Source organism: Gambusia affinis, linkage group LG05 (genome assembly GCF_019740435.1).
Source record: "Gambusia affinis linkage group LG05, SWU_Gaff_1.0, whole genome shotgun sequence".
In the NCBI taxonomy this organism is placed as follows: domain Eukaryota; kingdom Metazoa; phylum Chordata; class Actinopteri; order Cyprinodontiformes; family Poeciliidae; genus Gambusia; species Gambusia affinis.
The window spans coordinates 3,135,450-3,157,495 of NC_057872.1; the positions used below are offsets into that span (position 1 = coordinate 3,135,450).

General features: G+C 39.2%; 1 protein-coding gene across 2 annotated transcripts; it reads left to right on the plus strand.

The window, feature by feature from the left end:
* Window positions 1-11,927: 11,927 nt before the first annotated feature.
* Window positions 11,928-17,226, plus strand: fam210aa (family with sequence similarity 210 member Aa). 2 transcript variants are annotated; one of them, XR_006370600.1, is made up of 5 exons: window positions 11,934-12,104; window positions 14,584-15,069; window positions 15,236-15,347; window positions 15,453-15,801; window positions 15,948-17,226. XR_006370600.1 is itself a non-coding variant. In XM_044116544.1 (4 exons), exons 2-4 carry the CDS (start codon window positions 14,636-14,638, stop codon window positions 15,732-15,734), a joined length of 828 nt encoding a protein of 275 aa, XP_043972479.1. In that variant the 5' UTR covers window positions 11,928-12,104; window positions 14,584-14,635; the 3' UTR covers window positions 15,735-17,226. The 2 variants fall into 2 exon arrangements, 1 of the variants encoding a protein (XP_043972479.1); XM_044116544.1 differs by having other exon boundaries at window positions 11,928-12,104; window positions 15,453-17,226.
* The last annotated feature ends 4,820 nt before the right edge of the window (window positions 17,227-22,046 follow it).

Sequence of the window (22,046 nt, forward strand, 5' to 3'; positions counted from 1 at the left end):
ATAGAGCACATCAACTAGTTCTAAAGTCCTTCTACTGAGAGAATAGACTTTAAAATACTGTTGCTAGTTTATAAATCACTGAACGTTTTAGCATCACAATACATTAAAGAACTGATGTTGTATCAACCTTTCAGACCTCTCATATCTTCTGGTTCTGTTCTGCATCCCCAGAACCAGAACTAAACATGGAGAAGTAGCATTCAGCTTCTATACACCACAAATCTGGAACAAACTTCCAGAAAATTGCAAAACAGCAGAGAAACTGACTTCCTTTAAATACTAGAAAGCCACTTGTTCAGAGCTGCTTTTGTAACATAATAAATGAAACGTTAATCCAAATTCTGATGATACTTGACAAAATGTAATGTGTCAATTGTTGACTGTGTGTTTTATGACTTTATATTTTTGTGTTTTTATGATGTAAAAAACTTTGTAACTGCCTTGTTGCTGAAATGTGCTCTACAACTAAACTTGATTAGTTGAACTTGATTGATTGATTCTCAGATTGTTAACCATAATCCTGTTCAAAATAAATCTGTTTCCATTTCAGTGTGTCTGTAATTAATACTCATACCAGAGTCTATTTCCAGCATCATGAAACTCATAAAATCTGATCTGTTCACTTTCTAACATAACAGGTTTCTTCTTGAAAAAGGTATTTAAAGCAAAGGAGATTTAAAAGGGTTTTTTTATGCTGCTCTGTGTGCAGTTTAGGTTACAAATGCTAAAGTGTTTCAAAAAAAAAACAAATCCATCTAGAAACCAGCAAGCAGAAATCCAAAGTTGCTGTATTAACATATGGCAAGAGGAATAAGAATAAATTGAATTCAGCAGCAAAAGGAACTAAAGGATTTGAAGGAGAACAAAGAAAGTATTTTACATTGGAGGAAGTCATGAATAACAAAAGACAGGCTTAGATATTTTGAAGCAGAATTTCTGTTCTTGAAGTAGCAAGTCAGACAGAATGAGGAAAACATGAAGCGCATATGAAAAAACAGCATAAAGCATCAAGAAAACTAAACAAAGACCAATCAAACTATGGTGTACTGAAACACCAAATACAAAGTTATCAAAATCAAAACAAAAAAATTATCACACACACGCATACCATAACAGTTTGCATCCCACATATCCTGTTACACATTTCAGTCTGATGTAACCATTGCTCTGTTTTAGTCATTTTTCATCATTTTATCCTCTTCAGAACCAGAAGCAGTGCATGTGAACCGTGTGTGTGCCGGCTGGTCTCCACCTCATCTATTCTTTTCGATGGCTACAAACCTGAAGCTGGGGACACGACACACAACTTTCCCAAGACTTTAACACACTTACTTGGTTCTTAGTTTGCATCCTCCCCATTTTCTGTGGATGGTTATATAATCGTATATTTATAAAAAGATAATCTAAACTGACTTAAAATGTGTCTCTGCCTCAATTTCTAATTAGTTGTTGGCAATACGTTTGCACTTGGATCGGTAATCAATCACATACTCGACTACTCCAATATGCAGATTTGGCCTGGAAAGATCAAACCTCATTGATTGGCTGAGTTCGGGTCGGTTCTGTTCTCCGGTCCTCTTCCCGGCTCACACCCTCAACAGATTTACTGCCAACTTGTTCTGCTGACTGTCCCTAACTATACCAGACGGATGCACAATCACAGCTAAAACTGTGTGCCAAGCTTTTTATACAGACTTCATAAATGTATATTTCTATATTCAAGCATAAGACACAAAAAAGGTTTAATACAAGTTAGTACGCTGGTCACAAAAATGTATGATATTGGTAATATTTTCTAAAGCATCGGGCTGAGTTCCTTTCAAGCCTTTTGGACAAATAATTTAATGAAGTCCTAAAGTTTATGATTCTTAAGTAATTTTTATAGAATAACAACAAATTAATGTGTCACGGTTTTAGTTGTTTTGACGTGAACCTGCCTCTAACTAGCTTTCTTCCTGCTGTTCAGAAAAACGTCAAAGTCAAAATAACAAATGTTTACAATCCAAGCTGATAAAAATATGTTTCTCCACACATGCAGTAAGACATGAAAAGGAAAAGATAAACGTACATATCAATGACTTGATAAACCTGCAGAGATGGATATTCCAACAAGTTTCAATCATTTTTACACGTTGAGGAAACCGTCCAACAGAATAAATCTTCAAGTAAAGGTCACTATGAAGAGCAGCCTAGCAGAAAATGGAGGAAGTTGTGGAGCAGAGACCTTGTTAACAGTTAAAAACTGGAGTTAATGAGGGACAGTGACACTGATAAAGGTTCATTTTTAAATATAACATTAAATTTAGAACAACTTCAGATTATCTATCAACTTCTTGAATTTGACCTCTGACAAACACACTAGAATACTTTGAGGATCAGAACTCTGTGTCGAGTTTGGAGTTGATTAGTTGTTATTTACTGCGGATTTCTGCAGCATTCAGGTGAGCCACATATATTTATGTAAATTTAGTGATGGTAAAGCTGCGTAAAAACTTTAAGAATATGAAAATGTAAAAAAATAAAATAAAATCCACCTTGAATGAGGCAAAAAACGGAGCTTTATTTTAATGGGTACAACATGTTGATAGTGACATGCCAGGACAGACGAGGACAGGGGTGTCCACCTCCGGCCCTCATTACCCACTGTCCTGCATGTGTCCTGCATGTTTCGGGATCCCCAGGTTCATCACAACTGAATGAAACGAAGAGTTCATTACCAGGCCTCTGCAGGACATGATTACACATGGAGGAGGAAATTCAGCCATTAATTGGAGCAGGGAGAAATCAGAAGACATGAAGGACTGGAGTTGGACACCCAGGGACTTGGATTAAAGTGCTGTGTTAAAGCTAGAGGATGCTCAGTCAGAGGGACTGTTGGAGAATTCATTAGGTGTTCCTGGAACACTGAAATCACACTGGAGGACAAATTCCAGACCTTCAAAATGTGAAAAGATATTTTCACCTTTTTTTTAAGATGGAAAAAAAAGGGTTTTTTTTATTTTTTTCATCTTTAGTCCATTTTATTTAAAAAATGTTGGGAAAGAAATCTAAATTAATTTAGGTCAGGTCATCCAGTCCATCACGGTTTTAAAAAACAAAATTCCACAAAAATGTTCCGTCTTTTCACAAATAGCCAAACATGATTCTGTCATCAGATTTAGTTTCTTATCGATATTTTAAAAGGCATGATGTATTTTCCAGGCACATAGAGACATTTTATAGCACAATAAAGTAACTATGTTACCTCTAGTTATTAAGAAAATTCTGCATACATAAAGGATAACTTAAGAGAAATTTGACTTCTCATCATAGTTGTAGCTAAAAAAAATGACTGTGTCTCTTTAAGAAGCTCCTACCCCTTCTGACACTCTGCCTTCAGCATGTCAGCATAACAATGCTTCTCCAGGATGCCGTTTAAAATGGAGCTTAATTTCAATGAAAAGATCTGCAGTTTCACCAGCTGCTTGCTAATTGCTGCTGCTGCCGCTAGTCTGGAGGAGCTAATGAGGGCATTATGACATAACAGTTTTTGTAGAAATTTGGCACCATTTAAAGGAAAATAAACAAGCTTCCCAACAGTATAAAATTTATTACCAAGAAATATTATTACAGCAAGTAACTAATCAACCAAACACACATTTCCTTACTTGATGTGTGAATTGTAGAAATCTGAAAATCAACCATGACCTGAAAAGAAATATATTTTGGGTCTGTATTTTTCTATGTATAGTTTTGATCATTTGTGAATTAGACAAATGATCAAAACTTCAAAATTGAATTTCCCCCAATCAGAGCACAATCATGAATATAATCACAATAAACATGTAATGCTTTGTTTTCTTCTAGCTAGAAACATCCCCAGCGGAGCGTTGTTTATTCTATCATCCATGATCTGGAATCTTTCACTTGTTCTGCTGGAAATGATAAAAAAGAATGTGAATGTACACTGAAACAAGGCCAGCTCCAAGGTTTCAGGTGCTTTGTAAGAAAACTTTCATTAGAAAAATCCAGAGAAAAAGAGTAAACCAACAAAAATGCTTGTGAAATGCGTGGTCAAAGAAAAGCTGGCTGGAGGCAAAGTGGTGCCAAGAGAGATCCAGAAAAATGAACAAAACAAAACACTTATCATCATATTCTTATGCACCACCACTCGGTGTGCGCTAAGAACATGCTGCAATTCCAAAATCGTGTATCTGCAAACAATCGTTTGAGAGTAGAAGCACTTCAGAGGAAATGGTGAATGTGAGAGGTAAGCTGCAGTTTTAGGTGACAGGCACTGCTAAGATTTATGACAGTCCTAATGTGGGTGCGTGTGCGTGTGTGTGTGTGTCGTGTTTGAGCCCAGCTGAGTGTGTCACCTGCTGACTGACTGAATGGCATACGACGTATCTACAAAAAAACCCTGCAGCTTCAAAAGCTGAAGATGTGTGAAACTACCTCGGGGGGCTTTATGCTCGGCATCTCTGTTGCTTAATGGTGTTTATTGCTACCTGAGCCGCTGATGTCTCTGGGAACAAGCCGCAGGTACACAGGCTACCTGCTAGTGCTGCACATTAGAAACACCTTCTGCACCTCGGGAACTCCTGGCTAATTTAGAAAAAGATCAAAAGAGAACACTGAAACCAAACAGGACAGAGGAAAACAGAGGCGACACAAAGAAGGATTTACATTTTCTAAACAACTAACGTTGGCCTTGTAAAATTCAATTTGATGGTAATTACCGGGCAGCTCTGAGAGAACTCGCTTTTTTGATTTCTCTTTAAGCCAGCAGCAAAATATCCCAGCAGCAACACAAGCGGACATGCCAGTCATTCTCTGCAGGTCACTGCATTGTAAAGTGATGGTCACGGCTGCGGTCTTCGTCTTTCAGTCCTTTTTATTTTTGTTTTGTGCCATTGGCTGCGATTCCATTAATCGTAACAATTGAGCAAATTAAAATCAGGAAAATAAATTTGCTTAGCAGAAACCATTTTGAAAAAAACCAAAAACCTCACATTTTTGCTCCAAGATGAGGTGGTTTTTCATCTGGATCAAGACAGATGTATTAAACGGAATTTCTGCTGTCTTGATCAACAGCCTGATGTTACTACTGGCAGAAACAACAAAGAATGACGGTTTGGTTTTTTGGTTTTAGTTTTTTTGGACAATGTGTATCCGCCTCCACCAGAACTCTCACTGCATCACATAGTTCATAAAAAGTTGTGTGTCATGATTCTAACATGTTGAATCCATAGCTCCTTTGTAAAATCACTGTATATTCTTTCCCCAACACGCTGCACACATCATATAGACTATATACTCCCAAGTATAAGCAGCTTGTCGCTAAAACGCCCGGTGAAGACGCCAACGTCTCCTCTGATTGGTAGATGAAGAGCACTAGAGCCAAAGCTGATTTATGAATATATATATATATCACGTAGCTGCTTACATCCATTGCTGCCATAACTTTTAATGACTTGTCGTGTGAATAAGCTTATTCACATGTGATGTTAATTTAATTTCAATTGCAAAATTGGGTCCTTTCAACATCAGCACAATATAAACAAACAGTTGCGCACATTTGTAACAGAAACACAGCTACAGCTGTGCAATTTACCCTTGAGGATTCTTTTAAAATTCATTTATTTATTCCCAAAAAAGCTGCCAGAGACCTGCTCCAGCTCATCGCCTCGGTTGAGAACGCCACCACATCTGTTGGTTGTACAACAAGATGCTGAATTTGAAACATCAGCATAGAAACAGTTAGCTGACAGTATGAAAAAAGCTTTATAGTGAGAGAGGCACACACAGATCCTCAGATCAAAGATGCTTTCTAATCAGTAGCTCCTCTTCAGAATAGGAAACTTAGTGTTTAATGTGGTTGGTGATCAAAGAACTGAGCCGTTAGCTTCCACCTCATCACGGTCTACACTGTTTTTGAAACAGCGTTTCGTCCTCCATACCACACAGTGACAGCTTTGGGTTTTTCTTTCATTTCTTGACTAGCCCACCCAAGTTCAGTTCTTCATTTTTCAGACAGTCTGTCAATAAACTCATCAAATACCAACAATAAAAGGAGTTCAGCAGGATTGTGATAAGATTGACCTGAACACTAAAGAATTAAGAAATCCCTAAAAAAAACAAAAAACAAAAAAAAATAAAACAGTTTGGCAACATGAAGTAGGTAAAAAAAAAAAAAAGTTACATCTGTAAACAAAAATATTCTGGTCTATATGAAGAACAGAAAAACAAAGGGTTACGGCTCCATTTATAAGGTTTCCAGGACTCCAGAACCGTGAGATCCAACAATCAACAACTGGGGAAAAGAGGGGACATGACTATTGACTTATCTTAGTGAATCCTCCTAAGAGGGACCAGCCTACCAAAAAAGGACTTCAAGAGAACATCCCCAACTCATCCCCAAAGTCGCAATAGAACAAACTCTTCTGCACTGCCTCAGTAAAGGTCAGTACTCATGATTGGCCCCTTAAGTCCAGAATTATATAAAGGCCACATGGAATAGTTTAGATTTTTGGCTGAACAAATGTTAAAAAAAAAAAAGATAAAAAAGGAATGGCTAAGTGCTCTAGTCTATTTTTTTCCAACTGGAGTTCTCCGGTCTTACTGTGTGTTCTCGACTGTGAAAAGCAACAAAAAGATATTTAACAAGCCAAATTCCATCCGTGCCGATGGGACTGAGGGAGGCTCTGCTCAGTTTGAACAGCTTATTTCTTTTAACACAGGAAAATAACTCTGGAAAATGATATTATGTAATCATTTTGGTTTATTTTTGTCAAAAATCTGACTAATCTGAAAAAAAGTAGGCAAGACAAAAAAGAAAACAAGATATCTTTAATCGGTCGATAATATTTTACAGCAAAGTTAAGACTGAACAATAACATCACCTCAGTATATTAAAATACTGAAGAATCATTCTGCACCCATTGATATTTTTGGTGTTTCATTTGAATTCACTTTGTTGATTGTAATTCAATGAGTTAGTAATAAATAAACTGACTGTTCATGTGATGTACAGTACAGTCAAAGACATTGAATTATTGTGTTATATTTAATATGTTTCTATGTTTTTACCTAGTTACCTGCTTTGGGTAGTAAGCTACCTGTCTGGGTAAGTCACATGACCAACAGCTGAGGATAACTCAGCAGAACCAATCATTGAAGCAAGGATGGAGTGTTTGGTTTAGTTTTTGGTTTTAGTTTAGGTGTTATTGATATGTGGTCGTTTCCACTATTGTATGTAAATGCTCAGTCCAAAGTAATAGACAAGTATCTTCTATATCAGTATAGAAGATACAGATATAGTATCTTCAGTTAGTTAAAGACAAAGATTTGTGTTAGGTTATTTTTGTGGATTAAGTTGTGTATAAATACTTTTCTTGGGTCATTTGTTTTCTGTATGTCACTTTTGAGCAGAGATGTGTTTGGTTGATCTGAATTATTGTCCCATTACTAATATTTTGAGCAATTAAAAAAAAAAAAAAAAAACATTTTTAGGGTTAAATAAAAACTCACTTTGGCAACACTTTTACTAAGACCTCTATGCCTTCACTTGTGGCCCATCACACACACACAGCAAATCTGTGCTGGGGAAGATTTCATTTATATATTCAATCACCAGTTTTAAACCCAGAAAACAGCAGAGCAGCAGCATTTTTTTTTTTTTTTAAGGTTTTGTTGGCTCTAGTGGCCATTATAAATATTAAAATATTGCTGTTTTTCCCAGGGAAAGTCAGACACTTCACTCAAAATAACTGTCACCAGTCATTGGTGTTGATGGGCAGCTTGTCTTTCTGGTTTGTCTGAAATGCTAAAACAGGACACATAAAAAAAAATTTGTGGGAGTTGAATGACTTGTCACATCTTCTCTTTGACATGTTGTTGTCAAAGAGAAGATTTGCTTGATCCAACAATTCGGCTTAATCCACCATTGATTGTTGATTCACTGAACTCCAACAGCAGTCCAGATGTTGTCACGACACGTCTGGCAGGGCTGGACGAGCCTGAATGAACCAACAGATTCTGAGGCTTCTTAAGAGCAAAAACAAGGCTATGAGGTGGAAATGAAAAGTTGATCTATAAGCTGAACAGGTCACTTTTTGGATAAAACATTGCATGAATATTTGACAGAAAGGCTTCAGGTAAAATCTTGCAGAACACTGAGAAAAACAAGAAATAACACTGATTATTTCTTGTTTTTCTTGTCAAATATTGCATAAATATTTGACAGAAAGGCTTCAGGTAAAATCTTGCAGAACACTGAGAAAAACAAGAAATAACACTGATTATTTCTTGTTTTTCTTGTCAAATATTGCATGAATATTTGACAGAAAGGTCTCAGGTAAAATCTTGCAGAACACTGAGAAAAACAAGAAATAACACTGATTATAATTATATGCATTGATAATGTTCCCTTTGTAGCCAGTGATGAAAAATGTTTTAAAAGGACGGTATTACGTAGAATCAACTACAGTAGAGATAGCAGATGCATCTCCACTCACCCCACCTAATGCCCCCAACTTCAAAGTCACTTGCTTAGTTATAGAGTTTATCTAGTTTATTTGTCTTATGTTAAAACTTTACTGATTATCTGAAACATTTCAGCATTAAGAAAATTCTGGACAAATACTTTTCCAGAAATAGAAGGTTCCTGGTTCAAATCCTATCTAAGTTCTTTTTGATGAAATGTTCTCCCAAGGCGTGCTTTAGAATATTCTTTACATTCTCGGATTTCATCCCTCCTATCCAAAAGTATACATGTTAAGGTTAATAGAGATTCAGTAGAATCTGTTAGCAGAATGCGGTTGTGCTTTTGTCAATGAGATGCAATTCTTACAGGAGCCTGCAACTCCATTCCCTGAATGCCACTGAGCTGCAACTTTTGATTTCATTCCTGCTCCACCTGAAGAAAATTAAGATTTTTGCAAAACCTGCGAACACGCCAACAGGACAGTGGCACTGGAAGACTGGAGTTGTAGACAGATTTATAACTTTTTCTACATACAGATTTATTACAAAATGCTTTGGAGAGGTTAAAAAAACAAAAACAAAACTACAAATGGTCAAATGTACATGTTTCAATGCCATATCAGCTATAAATATAAAAGGTTGCCACAAATGATAGAAAGTCTTCCTCCTCGTTGTTTTACTCTCTTCAGTTAGTGTCCGCTGTCCACCTGCTGAAAAGCTGTATTCAGATAATCCATGTTCTATTGGATGTACTACATTTAAAAGCAGGAATATTTTATGCTACAGTGGCTAAAACACGCTAATTGAGACGTGATATTGAACACTTTACAGTCTGCTTTACCACTAATAGACCTTTTTCGCAGCAGACACTCCGATGTGAGCAGGTGTTTCAACACCTTCCATTTAGAGTTACTTTTGCACACTGGTTCATTTTAAAGGTTTTCTGAAAGCCCTGGTTAGATTTAAATATATAAAATATATACTATCAGTTTATTTTTCAGTCTTACAAACTCCCTTTTCTGTATCTATTGTGAGGTGGAATAAAGTACGTTACAAAATATGATTAGTACAGTTCTTTATCTTATCTGTAAAATAAGACATCACAGCACCCTTTGCTTTATTTTCCTGATTATTTTCTTTCTTTGAAAAATGCCTTTGACATGACAATTTCTAAGGGTTGGGACTAAAGCAAGAAACTGAACTGTAACAAAGAGGCTTAAATATAACTGAGAATATATAACATTACTTGAAAATTGATTTTCCATCCATCCAGTCTTGTTTGGCAAAGAATAATGAATAAAAGTTTTCATTTTTACATGTGCAATGCTGGTCAAGACGTGGTTCTGTACAATATTAGCTGAGTGTCGCCAAATGTAAATGCATTCCACACTTTTAAGACTTTGAGTTGTACATGATTTATTTAATCTATCCTTCATATCTTTGCACTAGTTAGTCCTGGACTTTCACACAGAATCCCAATAAAATATTTGAATATTTTTATGGATATGATGTGATAAAATTTGACTGAGTGTGGATACTATTTTTAAAGAACTGTGAAAGTAGGTAAGAATTTAGTTATTTCCACCTCAGCTTCTTTTTGTTCTTAAGAAGCCTCAAAATCTGTTGGTTCATGCAGGCAGGCAGTTTTGACACTGATCCGATTTAAAATCAGTCTGTGTTGTGCCACACACTGTTTCAGTTCTATGTTACTTATCAGGTTAACAGTTGGAGAGAAAAAAATTCAGTCTACTCCAAAGCTCTGACTGTAACCAATGTAGCTTGTCTTACATTATTCAGTTCCAGTAGCAATATTTTACATTGCATACACCCACATACCCCACACTACTTTACTTTTTTATTTTCCTCAGGCAGGCTGTTTAGGAAAAAGATGTAATTCTCCTTTAAAGACTGCAGTTCTTTTCCCAAAGCCGTTTTTCACTCTTCAGCGTTTAGACAGTGTTTTCAGCTTCACTGAATGCTGAAGGCACACCGCACGTAAATCTGTAATGTCGGTTAACAATTTGTGATCAGTGTCTTCTTGTTCCATCATACACATTTCCTGAGTATCCTTGAAACTCTGAAGTTTTGTTTTCAATTCAGTAAACTTTATTTCTGATTCGCTTTGTGTTACATGAGCTGAAAAAGCTTTAAATGCTTCTGGTACGCCTTTTAAAACCAGTGGCACAAGCAATCCATCGTTCAGTGTCTCCTTGGCATTTTTCAGGCCTGTAATAATCATCTTTGCCCTTTTTGAAATACTCTGTCACACTCTTGCTGCTTTCTTTCTAAAGAGAAGTCATTTCAGTGCAAAGGCTAAAGATTTATGGTTTACCTTCTCCATCAGTCTGGACTCTGACTTTATTTCTCAAGCATCTTACATCAGCTGTCTTTCTGATCTACTGATTCCTGATCCTACATCCTCGTTGCTCCTAAAGAAAACCTCTTGAGCTCTGCATCCGCCACATTTTTCTCAGTGTTCCCTGTCTACAAACCATACAAATACTTAAGTATTGACCATAGGTACGATTAAGGGGTTGGAAAGCAAAGGCTGGCCAAAAAAAAAATAAAAAATTTCAAGTATGAAAGAAAGCATACTCTGGTTTTAAATCAAAAGTTTAAGTCTAGCCTGAGTTGCCTGCAGGTAAAGTATCAAACAGAAACTTATTATTATTACATGTTAACTTTACATTTTATTCTTAATTTGAATGTAAAAACTACATACAGCGTTCTTCCTTCGTGGACGGTTTGACACTGAAAGCGTGCCGCCCTCTCCTGGACAATTTGGTACATTGCACGAGTTTATATCTGTAAACATCAAACTGGATAAGGAAACGTGCGCTATATCTGGAGGTGATTTCACAGACTGACAGACTTAACTATATGCAATATCTAGAAAGGAACCACGTCTGGAATACATTGCAGCTAAGCCGTCTGTGGAGCCCTGGGCACACTCCTTTGTAGTCACCCGGGGGGAAACTCGGAAAGAAGTGATGGCGATGTGATGTGGGAGGTGATTTCCTTCTGAATGGACAGTTCTGCTGATAGAATCAATGGAGTAATTCATCCTCTGTGAAAGGAATAAGTATATCGCGCCACTAAAGAAGTAAATTAGCAATAATAAAAGATACACTACTTTGGGTTTACTTGCACTCTGATACACTGATTTCAATTTGTTGTATTGTTCCTAATCCTGACTTTCTTATCACTATTTAAAAATGATCAAACAAAACAATAAAACCACTTTTTTATTATTATTATTATTTAGAAGGCACACACAACTAAGTCGCACCTCTCGCTGGTGGGTCTGAACTTTTCTCGCCAGGTGAGAAATGGTGCGGACCTACCGTTACAGTCAGCAATAAACAAGCCACTAAAACCCCTGACCTCGAAAAGATGACGTATTTACGCAAGTCACGCTGGGATTTGTATTTTCAAAACTCCAGACACTACTGACATTCGGCGCCATTATTAACTACATTTCCCTGGTCTCCATGCGCGGCTGGGGGTGGGCCACTCGGAGACATGCTGCTCTCCTTGTCTCCATATGGTCCAGTTGTCAATGTGGTCCTGAAACATTTGTGAGTGTTGAATGGCCCTGAGGACTCTGCCGTGCTGCTGAACTCTGACTCCAACAGCGCGTAAGTTCAGCGCTGTGTTTTGTTAGTTGCAGAGTGTCTGGCTCAGCCAATCACAGCTGATTTTACTGATAGCTAGCTTTAGCAGTACCGCTAGCCGTAAGCTAACTAGCTAACGTCAGTAGCAAAGTTGGCAGCTGTTCAGACTGTGGTGCTTTCTGACCCCGGTGTCTGTGACATTTTTAGCCGGGGTATTCAGTTTTCTTTACAGCGATAAAGCCCTCTGTGGCCCATAAGCTCCTTCCAACAGAAGGAACTCGAACGGTGGTTCTTGTCCTCCAGCACTATATGCCCAATGTCAGCTAGCTTAGCATGACTCTGTAAACAACAGCTTTACTGAAGCTTTAATCTTCTGGTTATTGCTTAAATGAACCCCATCAGATATGATGATGTCACAAAATGGCGTTATTTTAAAGAAAAGGAAAGTCGTAGTGACTTCAGACAAGTGTTATTTTTAGCTGCTAAAGGTTTTGTCATTAATAGTCTTAAAGCTTAAGATTTTTTCTCCTTTTTAAATTAGTTTGAAAACAAATTACCTAGTTTTTTCCAGGTTCTAAAATCGTTTAGAGCCACATGCCTAAAAACATGTAATTCATGGCAAACCTGGGTGTGGAAATGACTTCATCGTTGCTTTTTGTCGAACATTTCTGTGGAGGAAACTTTTCCTCATTGCTGTATGACTCAATCCTGGTCAAGCTTCAGCTGTCAGACAGGAAACCTCCTGGTCCGCCCAATGCTTGTAAGGGCTCCAAGTTTCTGTAGCTGCAAGATTAGTCACAGGGACAGCTAATTTTATGACTAAATTTAGTGCCGTACATGATGGCCATTCATATCTGCTTTAGTCTCTAATATTACTGTCATGAACGTTAACTGGGATCTCTAGATATTTAGCTACAGGTATAATTTCAATTCAATTAAAACAGAAGTTAAATGTTCCCATAGCTTATTTCATCAAAGTTTGTTAAAAAGAGTCGCCATACATATTGATGCTTTGGCCAGGATCTGCAGTAGCAGTCAGTCTTGCAACAAACATGAAGAGGCCTCTGACTAAAGATTGTTGCTGTATTATGAACTCATGACTATAATAACATGCTAACAGCTCAATAGAGACAATATTACTCAGTAATATGCCCTGGTTGACACCAGGGTTTTTGGCAAGCATCTCTAATCCACCTCCTACGCCTATTTGATCAAGCTGTATCCTTAGAAAGCTGGGCAGAGAGACGTTGGAGTAGGGGATATGATCCTGGTCTGTTATGATGGATGGAAGAGACGGTTCCAAATTCCTCTCTCCCTCCATGAAGCCTCCTTTTCAACTCTGGGATTTGGGGTCAGAGTTCAGGTATTATTCAAACTTTGGAGATGCTAATCACCTGCTCTTAATTGTAGAAAACAAAAATAAATATTTTCCATGGTTACATATCTAACAACTACCTGAAAGTAAAAATAAAAAATCGAAAGCAAAAGTTCTTTAAGCTGCAAAGCATCCAAGGTCACGACCTTGGGATGAAATGCTGCCACATTTCCGTCAGCTGTGATGGACTTGGAATTGTATAGAAAAAAATAATAATTCTTTAGAATATTCCCAGATTGTTGGGCAGCAACGATTGCTTTCTGTAAGGTCATTGCTGATGAACTGTGTGAACACACAACAGAAAACATCTCTGCTTTTGGGGCTTTTGTCACACTTTGGTTGATTACCTGATGGAGTTACAGCACCTGCTACTTTTTTTGTTTCTTTTTTTACTCTCTCCTAAGTCCAGCCAGGCACCCAGCAAGGAGATGGTATGTCAGGATCAAGAGCCAGAGGCCTAAAGCAGGAATGTTACAGTTACCAGAGTGGAAGACAAACAGAAGCTCTGACTGTGTACTTTAGAGAGGCAGTTAACACAACATGAGCTGAAAATGTGGATAAAGGAGGAGAAGGGCAGCTTGATAAGTCTGTTCAGTTTACACACACTGACTGACCCACTCAACGAACTGAAACACTTATCTCTAGTTCCAAAATAAGGTACTGGCTTTAGGAATGATCATATGGGTCATGTGTTTCCTCATTTAGCAGAAATATACTGATGTTATGTTTTAACATGAGAGTCAAAGGTCACTTAGGTCCTATGAAGTGTTGTGAAATCTGTTTGGAGTTTTGCTGCAGCTCCGCCTCAGAGATTAGCTCAGTGTGACCATGGTAACATGGTAACATGGAACACCTCCAGAGTGCACAGTATTGTTAAGGCCAGAAATTTCTCTACATGCTGCTTTCTAGAAAGCAATGAATCCTGAACATCACAAGAGGGCTGTCTCTTCGTTTTTCAATTTTTTAGATTAAGAGGTTGCTTTTTGAATCTTTTTGGCCTACTTCATGTTGAGAGGAAGGTTCTCTTTAAGCGATTTCTTGTTTGTACAGATCAGGCCTGTGTGTCGTTAGTGGAGGGAAGACATGAAAGTTCAGCTTTCATGTCATGTTTTATTTGCTTCCCCACAGACTGTGGTTGACCATCAGGCCGGAGAAGGACTAGGAGTGGAGGCGGAGGATAATGATGATGCAGCACATCCTTACCCATGGGACCCTGTGGCGGGTGGTGGCGTGGCGCTCACTGGCAGCGGGCGCATCCGTCCTCGAGCATCCGGCGGCGACAGCGCCGGCCTCCAGGTTCTGCGTGCTCCGTCTGTCGCTGCTGCCGCCCGCCGCCCAGAGATGGGTCTCAGCATCCGCCTCCAGCAGAGCAGCACATCAGCCAAAGCACCAATCCTCACAGGAACAATCAGCACAACCTGCGTCCGACCGGCCTTCACAGGACGGCCCCGAAGGGCAGCCGGAGAAGGCGGACGTTGACCCGCTGCAAGACAAGTCCATCGGTCTGGCCCAGAGGTTTAAGAAGACGTTCAAACAGTATGGGAAGGTGATGATCCCGGTTCACTTGGCAACGTCCTCCGTCTGGTTTGGAACCTTCTATTACGCTGCTATGAAGTGAGTAAAATTCCGAGGCAACATTTAAGACTTCTAACCTGGAAATCAGCCGCTGGTTGAAACTTAAGGATGACTTTGAGAAGAGCGTTTTAAAGTTCTCTGACTGAACAGGAAGCGTAATGTTTTTGACATCTACTAAAAGTTTTCTATTGCTTGAACCCCACAGAGGTGTGAATGTAGTGCCGTTCCTAGAGATGATTGGTTTCCCAGAATCAATCGTTGGCCTTATGAGAGATTCCTCTAGTGGCTATGCACTGACCGCCTACGCCATGTTCAAGGTAGCGTCAACTCTGCGGTTTGGTCAACAGACCGGTCTGAGAATGATCCAAGTATGGCTTTCAGATGGGATCAAGTTTAAGTCTTCTCCTTTGTTTCCTCTACAGATTGCAACCCCAGCTAGATATGCAGTGACGCTAGGCGGAACCTCACTGTCTATTCAGTACCTCCGCAAACATGGCTACCTCTCCACACCGCCGCCGGTCACAGACTACCTCCAGGACAAGATGGAGGCGACGAAGGAGAGATTCACAGAAAAGATGGAGGAAACAAAAGGACTCATCTCTGAGAAAATGGAAGAGACTAAAGACAAGCTTTCTGAGAAGCTGCAGGAAACCAAAGACAGAGTTTCAGAGGGGAAATCGTTTTTCCGAAAGAAAAACGACTAGCGACTCATACGCACACGAGGCTCCCGCTGCTGTTAGGATCTCGTTTTGAGGAGTTGACAGAGTGGGGGCGAGTAACACTTCATTTCTTTGACCGTCTGGAGGTGTGAGACGTTGCACTATCCCCGTCTTGACACCCTTCAGTTATCACTTTGGTGTCTATTTATGTGTTAAATCTAATTGTCTGAACCCTCCCACAATGCACTGCAAATGTAGATCAGCCAGCAGCTTAGCCGCCTTCTGGCAATGCCGCTTCCTGGCTCTGCCGTCTCAGGCGGGATTTCCACAGACTGGATCTGGGCTGAGTCGTCTCCTGGCTGCGAAGCAACTGCCAGTTTTACTTGAACACTCGGGGAGCCAGGTGAAGACGGCCAGAGACACGGAGCTGCGCTAATCCTTCTGAACGAACCGAAAATAAAACTTGAAGCTCTTCGTTAACCGTCTCATAGTTTGTTAAAAGAGAAGGAGATTTCACCTTGTGTCTTTAAATGTAATTAACCGGAAATAATGTTTTTTTAATGAGTTTTTCTCTCGATAGTCAAATAATATATCACATCGGTTGTGGTTTCTGCACTACGAGAGCTGAGTTGAAACTAAAGCGGAGGATTGCTTGGTACAGTTTACATTAGGTAAGCACACCTGTACAGTCCTGGTCAGAGCTCCAGGAGGAAGTTCTGATCAGATGGAGAACAAGTCGGACCTGAATGTTTAGGCTTGTAGAGGTTGTTGTGACAGGAGACTATAGTAATTGTCTCCAGATTGGAATTTTTAAGTTTTGTGATCACAGAAAACATCCAACAAAGAATCAGAATTGAGCTTCAAAAAGCTTCCATCCATCGGGGCCTCGAGGCGAGGTACGCCCTGGACAGGTTGCCAGGACAACACAGAGACAGACACGACAAATTAACCATTCAAACCCAGGATCTTCTGGCTGCAAGGCAACAGTCCTACCAAGATGGCCGCTGGGAAGCTAAGATCATCTTTGATGGGGGAAAAAACTCATTAAACTTTGATTTATATTTTGCTTTTGTTGCTACAAAAAATTGTAGACCTAAAAAAATGTAAACATTCAACCAAAAACTTGTTTCATGTCTCAAATCTTTAAATTTGAGACATAAAACAAGTTTCACAATTATCTGCACATTCTGTTTCTCCAAAAATATGACTGCTTCATAAGTTTTGTTGCATATTGAATTTATCATTAGGCATAATAATAAACCATTATCATGATTGACTCATTTAGCCTTTATTATTAGAAGCTGTTCACATTTTTGTTGATGCCTCAGTATTTTGACCTTCGTGGCGTTTGGGCCGTGGAGCAGAAGGAGTTTCTGACCAGGACTGTAAACGGACCGCTGTGTAGAACTTGGATATTAAAGTTTCACAATGTGACAGAAATAACTTGTTTCATTTAGTAAACAAACTGATGTCCTCACCAGAAATTCACTCTGACGTTTGGTCAAAATCACACCGAATAAAAGTGATCTGAAAATCATCACATTTGTGTGTAATTTTTGGCATGACGAGTTAAATGTTTTTGAAGAAATGGCAAAAGCACCAGGCTTCCCGTGGAAGCAGTAAGGAGAGAATATTTCTTCCTATTGCCTATTTAGATGAAAGAAAATTTCTTGGTGTGTGACGGTGAAGGGTCGTCACACACCAGCTTTCCTTCAAGAGTATTAAAACAGTGAATCCAGTTTAATTTTGCTGCTAAAAGGTTTGGACCAAACTGAATATAAGACAAGAGACAAACCTTTTGAGCTTTTATTTGTACTTGAATCACAGGTTAATCAGGAAGTGGGAAGGTTCTGATCCGATCAAATCGATCTCCAGAGCAGCAGTTTACCCACTGCAGAGGAAACCTGGAGGACCCAACCTCCCAAAACGGCCAACAGCTGACAGGCCGAGGAGAAAGTCTGAAAAAAGCGTCTGAGAAAAGACGGACGGATGACCAGCTGATCCAGTGTAAATAGCAAATAGACATCGAGTATTCGTTACATTCTATTTTGAGTCTGTGTTCTGAAATTTTGGTTCACTAAAAACACAAAATTCCATTTAAAAAAAAAAAAAAAAATTCCAAAATTGCTTCAGATCTTTGTGGAAATACCTGAAAAAAATCGGACATATTCGATTTCATCCCTTATTTTTGCCGTTCAGAAATCAATCCAAAACGTTTGCAGTCATCAAGCATGAAAGAGTCGCAGATATTTTGTTCACGTTTTTTTTATGTATTTTTTTTTTTCATTTAAGACTCAGTGCCCTCCACTCCCCTCCCAACTCATCCAACAAATATTTTTGTACTGCAGCCAAAGCAGCAGATTGCATGATGTGTATCAGAAAGTTTGCGGCTAAAGTTCCTGGGAACAGTCCTTCAGGCCTGTCGGTGTTCAGAAATGCTAAGCAGATGCAAACTTCCCATCATTCCACAGGTAATCTGCTCCAGCCTGTCGCCGTGGCTCTGAATAAAAACGTGCATGGAGGAGCGACAATGACCTCTGCTGTCTGAAGTAATGAACAGCTGTTTATGCAGCCCGCGGCCCTCACACCAACACCTGCGTTCTCCCACTGGGAGCATGGCACAGAGGACAGAGCAGCACTTTGACTCCTGAGATGTTTATCGGCTAAAGCCAATCTGTGTTCCTCAGGTGTGAATCTGTGGCTAAACATCACTCAAGTTGCAGGGTGCCGGAGTGAACCTGAGGTCACGAACAGGTCAGGAGGGAAATGAAGAAAACAACAACGACCCCGCTGTGGGAAGTCATTTTTCCACGTTTTTGTTCTGTGTGTACAGAAAGTTTTCACTCTCCTGACGCATTATTAAACCGCCACATTAGAGGTCAGATTCGTTTCAACTAAAAAAAACGTTTGAAATAAGTAGTTAAAGTAAGTAAAGTTCTAAACCATTTAAAATAGCAACATGACTCAAAGAATAACATGGAATAATCCAGCAGCGTCCCTTTTTAGAATCATTTTAAGGTAATCTCGTGTGTGTGTGTGTGTGTGTGTGTGGATTTTTCTGTAGTTTAACAAAGTGTTCTACTGACTGAAGAGACACTTAAAGAAATCTCCATGACATTTACCTAAATGAAAAATGGTTGCATCCAAAGGCACAAACACTAGGACAGATAAAATAATTTTAAACTGTCACAAAAAAAAAGAAGTTTTGGCAAATCATTTGACATTTTTGTGGCATCAAATTTACACCAAAAGTCAAGAGGAGTGCTATTTTAATTGACCATAAATACCACTTCCTACTGCAGGCACAAAACATAACATAATGAGTTGCAACCCTGTGGAATGTCATAAGGGTCACTAATCTTTTTCTTTTTTTTTTTTTTTCTTTTTGTCTCGTTAAAACATCATACAAAAAATTTTAACAGTAAACCTGTGTCTTTTGCTTGACTTTTTAAATAGAGGTCCAATTTGTGGCAGCTATGGTTTTCCGTACAGTGCGCTCTAGTCTACATTGTGTGTACCTGCGTGGTGAATCGTCACACAGGACTCTCAGTGCAGCGGTGGGAGAAAATATCCCCCCCGTAAAGAATTTCTTCTGTTTTTGCTTCGACATTTCAGACCGTTAAGCAAATTTGATCAGCAGAAGGCAGAAAATGAGTAAATTTAGAATCCAGTTTGTGAAACATGTAACCCTGAAGGTTAAAACAGGAAGTGACACGCTTGGAGGCAATAACTGTCATAGATTGCATCTTACTGTGGTTGAATTGCAGCCCACTCTTCTTTCTTTAGCCTGTTTAAGGCACAAACGCTACATTTTCCTTGTCTGGTTTGTATATTCTGGCATTTCAGTTGTACTAAGAACTATTTTGACTCAGCAGCTCTAAAACCTTTGATTTTTTTTTGTGAGTCGTTCAGAGGTGAACTAAACTTTCTTTCTTTTCATGCCTCCATTAGTTGTGATGAATAATTCCAGTCCTGATGACGCATTGAGATCAAAACCCTGTTTGATTCTTGGTGGCATGTTTCTGTTTTATGCCAGATGTAAAGGAAGTCCTTCATTCTGCCCATACCACACAATATTTCCCAAAGATTTTGGGAATCATTAAGATACTTTTGGTGGAAAAATATCCTTCTTGGTCGGCGGTGGTTTGGACATTGAAACTCTAACAACAGATGTAATCTTTTGCCCTGTCTCCTTCTTATTATGGAATCGTCTTTAAAAATAAATCACCAGGACTAACATGTTATATGTTGCTTTAAATAACGATCAGCTATGGTCAGGCTTTCTTCACCTTGCTTTTATTTTTAACACTCAGTGTCAGGTTCTGCTTTAGAAAAGCACCTCAGGCATCAAGATCTAAAGTGTCACCAGACATTATAAAGCCATTTAGTTTTCCTGAGAGTTGAGGAAAATATTGAGTTTAACATTTGTGAAAGTGATTTTAGACCCAGGCCCAGACACACTTCAATAAATACTTTTTTCAACATTTTAGATTTTCAACATTTTCTGTCCCCTGAAAATTTGTACAATAAAAGTTGCTAAAGCTTTCTAATGTGGATGTCGGAGGAAAAAGCCACATCAGGCCTGCTTCTATGGAATGGTAGATGGCAACAATGACTGAAAAACTGGTTTATCAACAAATTTACTTCTTTTTAATATAAAGCAATCTCCCTTGTTTTATTTTAAAAAACAATATGCACTGAAACTGCACTTGTAAAAGTTTCAAAGCGTCGGTATTATATAAAATCACCTTTTTTTTATCATGTTATTCCCTCATCATCTGGAGTCTTGTCCTGATTCTTCAATGCTTGTTTTTGAAGTCATTTATTCTCCATGGCAACCATTCAGCAGTGCAAAATGCCTGGTTGGACCTAGCCCCGCCTTCGAGAAGGAAGCTCCTCCTCATAGCTGCAGACTCCAGGTTTTCAAGCTTCTGCTCTGAGGCAACCCTCCCCCACTCACCATGGTTTGGTTAACTGGTTACTCAAAGTTGCCCTCAGGTGTGTGTGTGTGTGTGTGTGTGTGTGTGTCTGTGTGCGTGTATGTGCCTGTGTGTTTGCATGGTTGCATGTCTGTGTTGCCCTGGACTGGCAACCTGTCCAGGATGTACCCTGCTTCTCGCCTGATGACCACCAGAATTAGACACCCTTGGGCCCTGTGAGGGCCAGGGGTTACTAAGGGCCAGGGGTCTTCAACTCCAGGCCATGAGGGCCGAAGTCCTGCAACCTCCAGACGTGTCCCTTGTCCAACGCAGCTCAATCTAAAGGTGGAATTGCCTCAGGTTCTCCAGAGTCCCGCTGAAGACCCCATTATATGACATTCTGGTCCCGACAATGCAAGAAAACGAGGCCAGAAACAAGACTGGAAGCAAATCATTTCACCACAGCTTGATGATGAAATATGACGGCTTAAAACTTACACAACAGTTTCCTCCTCACATCCTGTTTCTTGTGTGTAGCTAAAGGCCTGGAAGACGCTCCGACTCAGAGACTGCCTACTGATGGCTGATGTATGCAGGATTTCTTCGCATGTCGCACATCTGTCTGAGGTGTGTGCGTGTGTGTGTGCAGTCTGACGAAAATGAGTTAAAAAGGGATCTTGTTCCCAGCAGCATTTTGCAGCTCCAGGTTCACGCAGAGGACAAGATGTTGTGAGCGAGTTGAAGGGCTTTGAACACGAGGTTTGTTTCACTCCTGAGGATGTTACGACAAGTCGCCAGATGGAGCCTGTCTATAAATAAAGCATTCTGGCTTAAACATACAGAAACGCATGTTTTATGCATAACCTTACTTTACATGGCTGAGTGAGTCACTTCCTGCCTGCTCAGAGAGATTGCTGCTGATGAGTCTCTAGAAAACAAAACAGGGAGAAAAATGAGGAGCGACGCTTCCCTTCGGATTGGAGCTCCGTGCAGGAAACGCTCTGAAAGGAACGGCTGAAGAGTTTGGTCGGATTAATCCATGACCAGGGCTGGGCGATATGGACTGAAAGTTTTATCAAGATATTTTGTGGGACTATTCCGATAACAATGAAAGTGACGATAAGAACCGTTTCTTAATTTTTTTAAATTTATTTTAATGATTTTACTAAATTTATTATTTTTAAAATAATTTTTCTCTTTAGAATTTTGAATTGCTGTTGACACTATAAATTTCAATTAATGTTTAAAACGGTTTTAGCGTGATAAATGCCCACCCATGTCAGTTAATTTAGTAATTAATTAATCATTAAGTCTAGTAAGTGTAGACTCAAAAAACGCTGTTTTCTGAGGAGTTTTTAAGCCAAAACTCTAAAAAAAGACATTACACACATTTTGCATTGAAGTTTGTCTGTAAATGTGTTCTACCCAAACGGCAGTT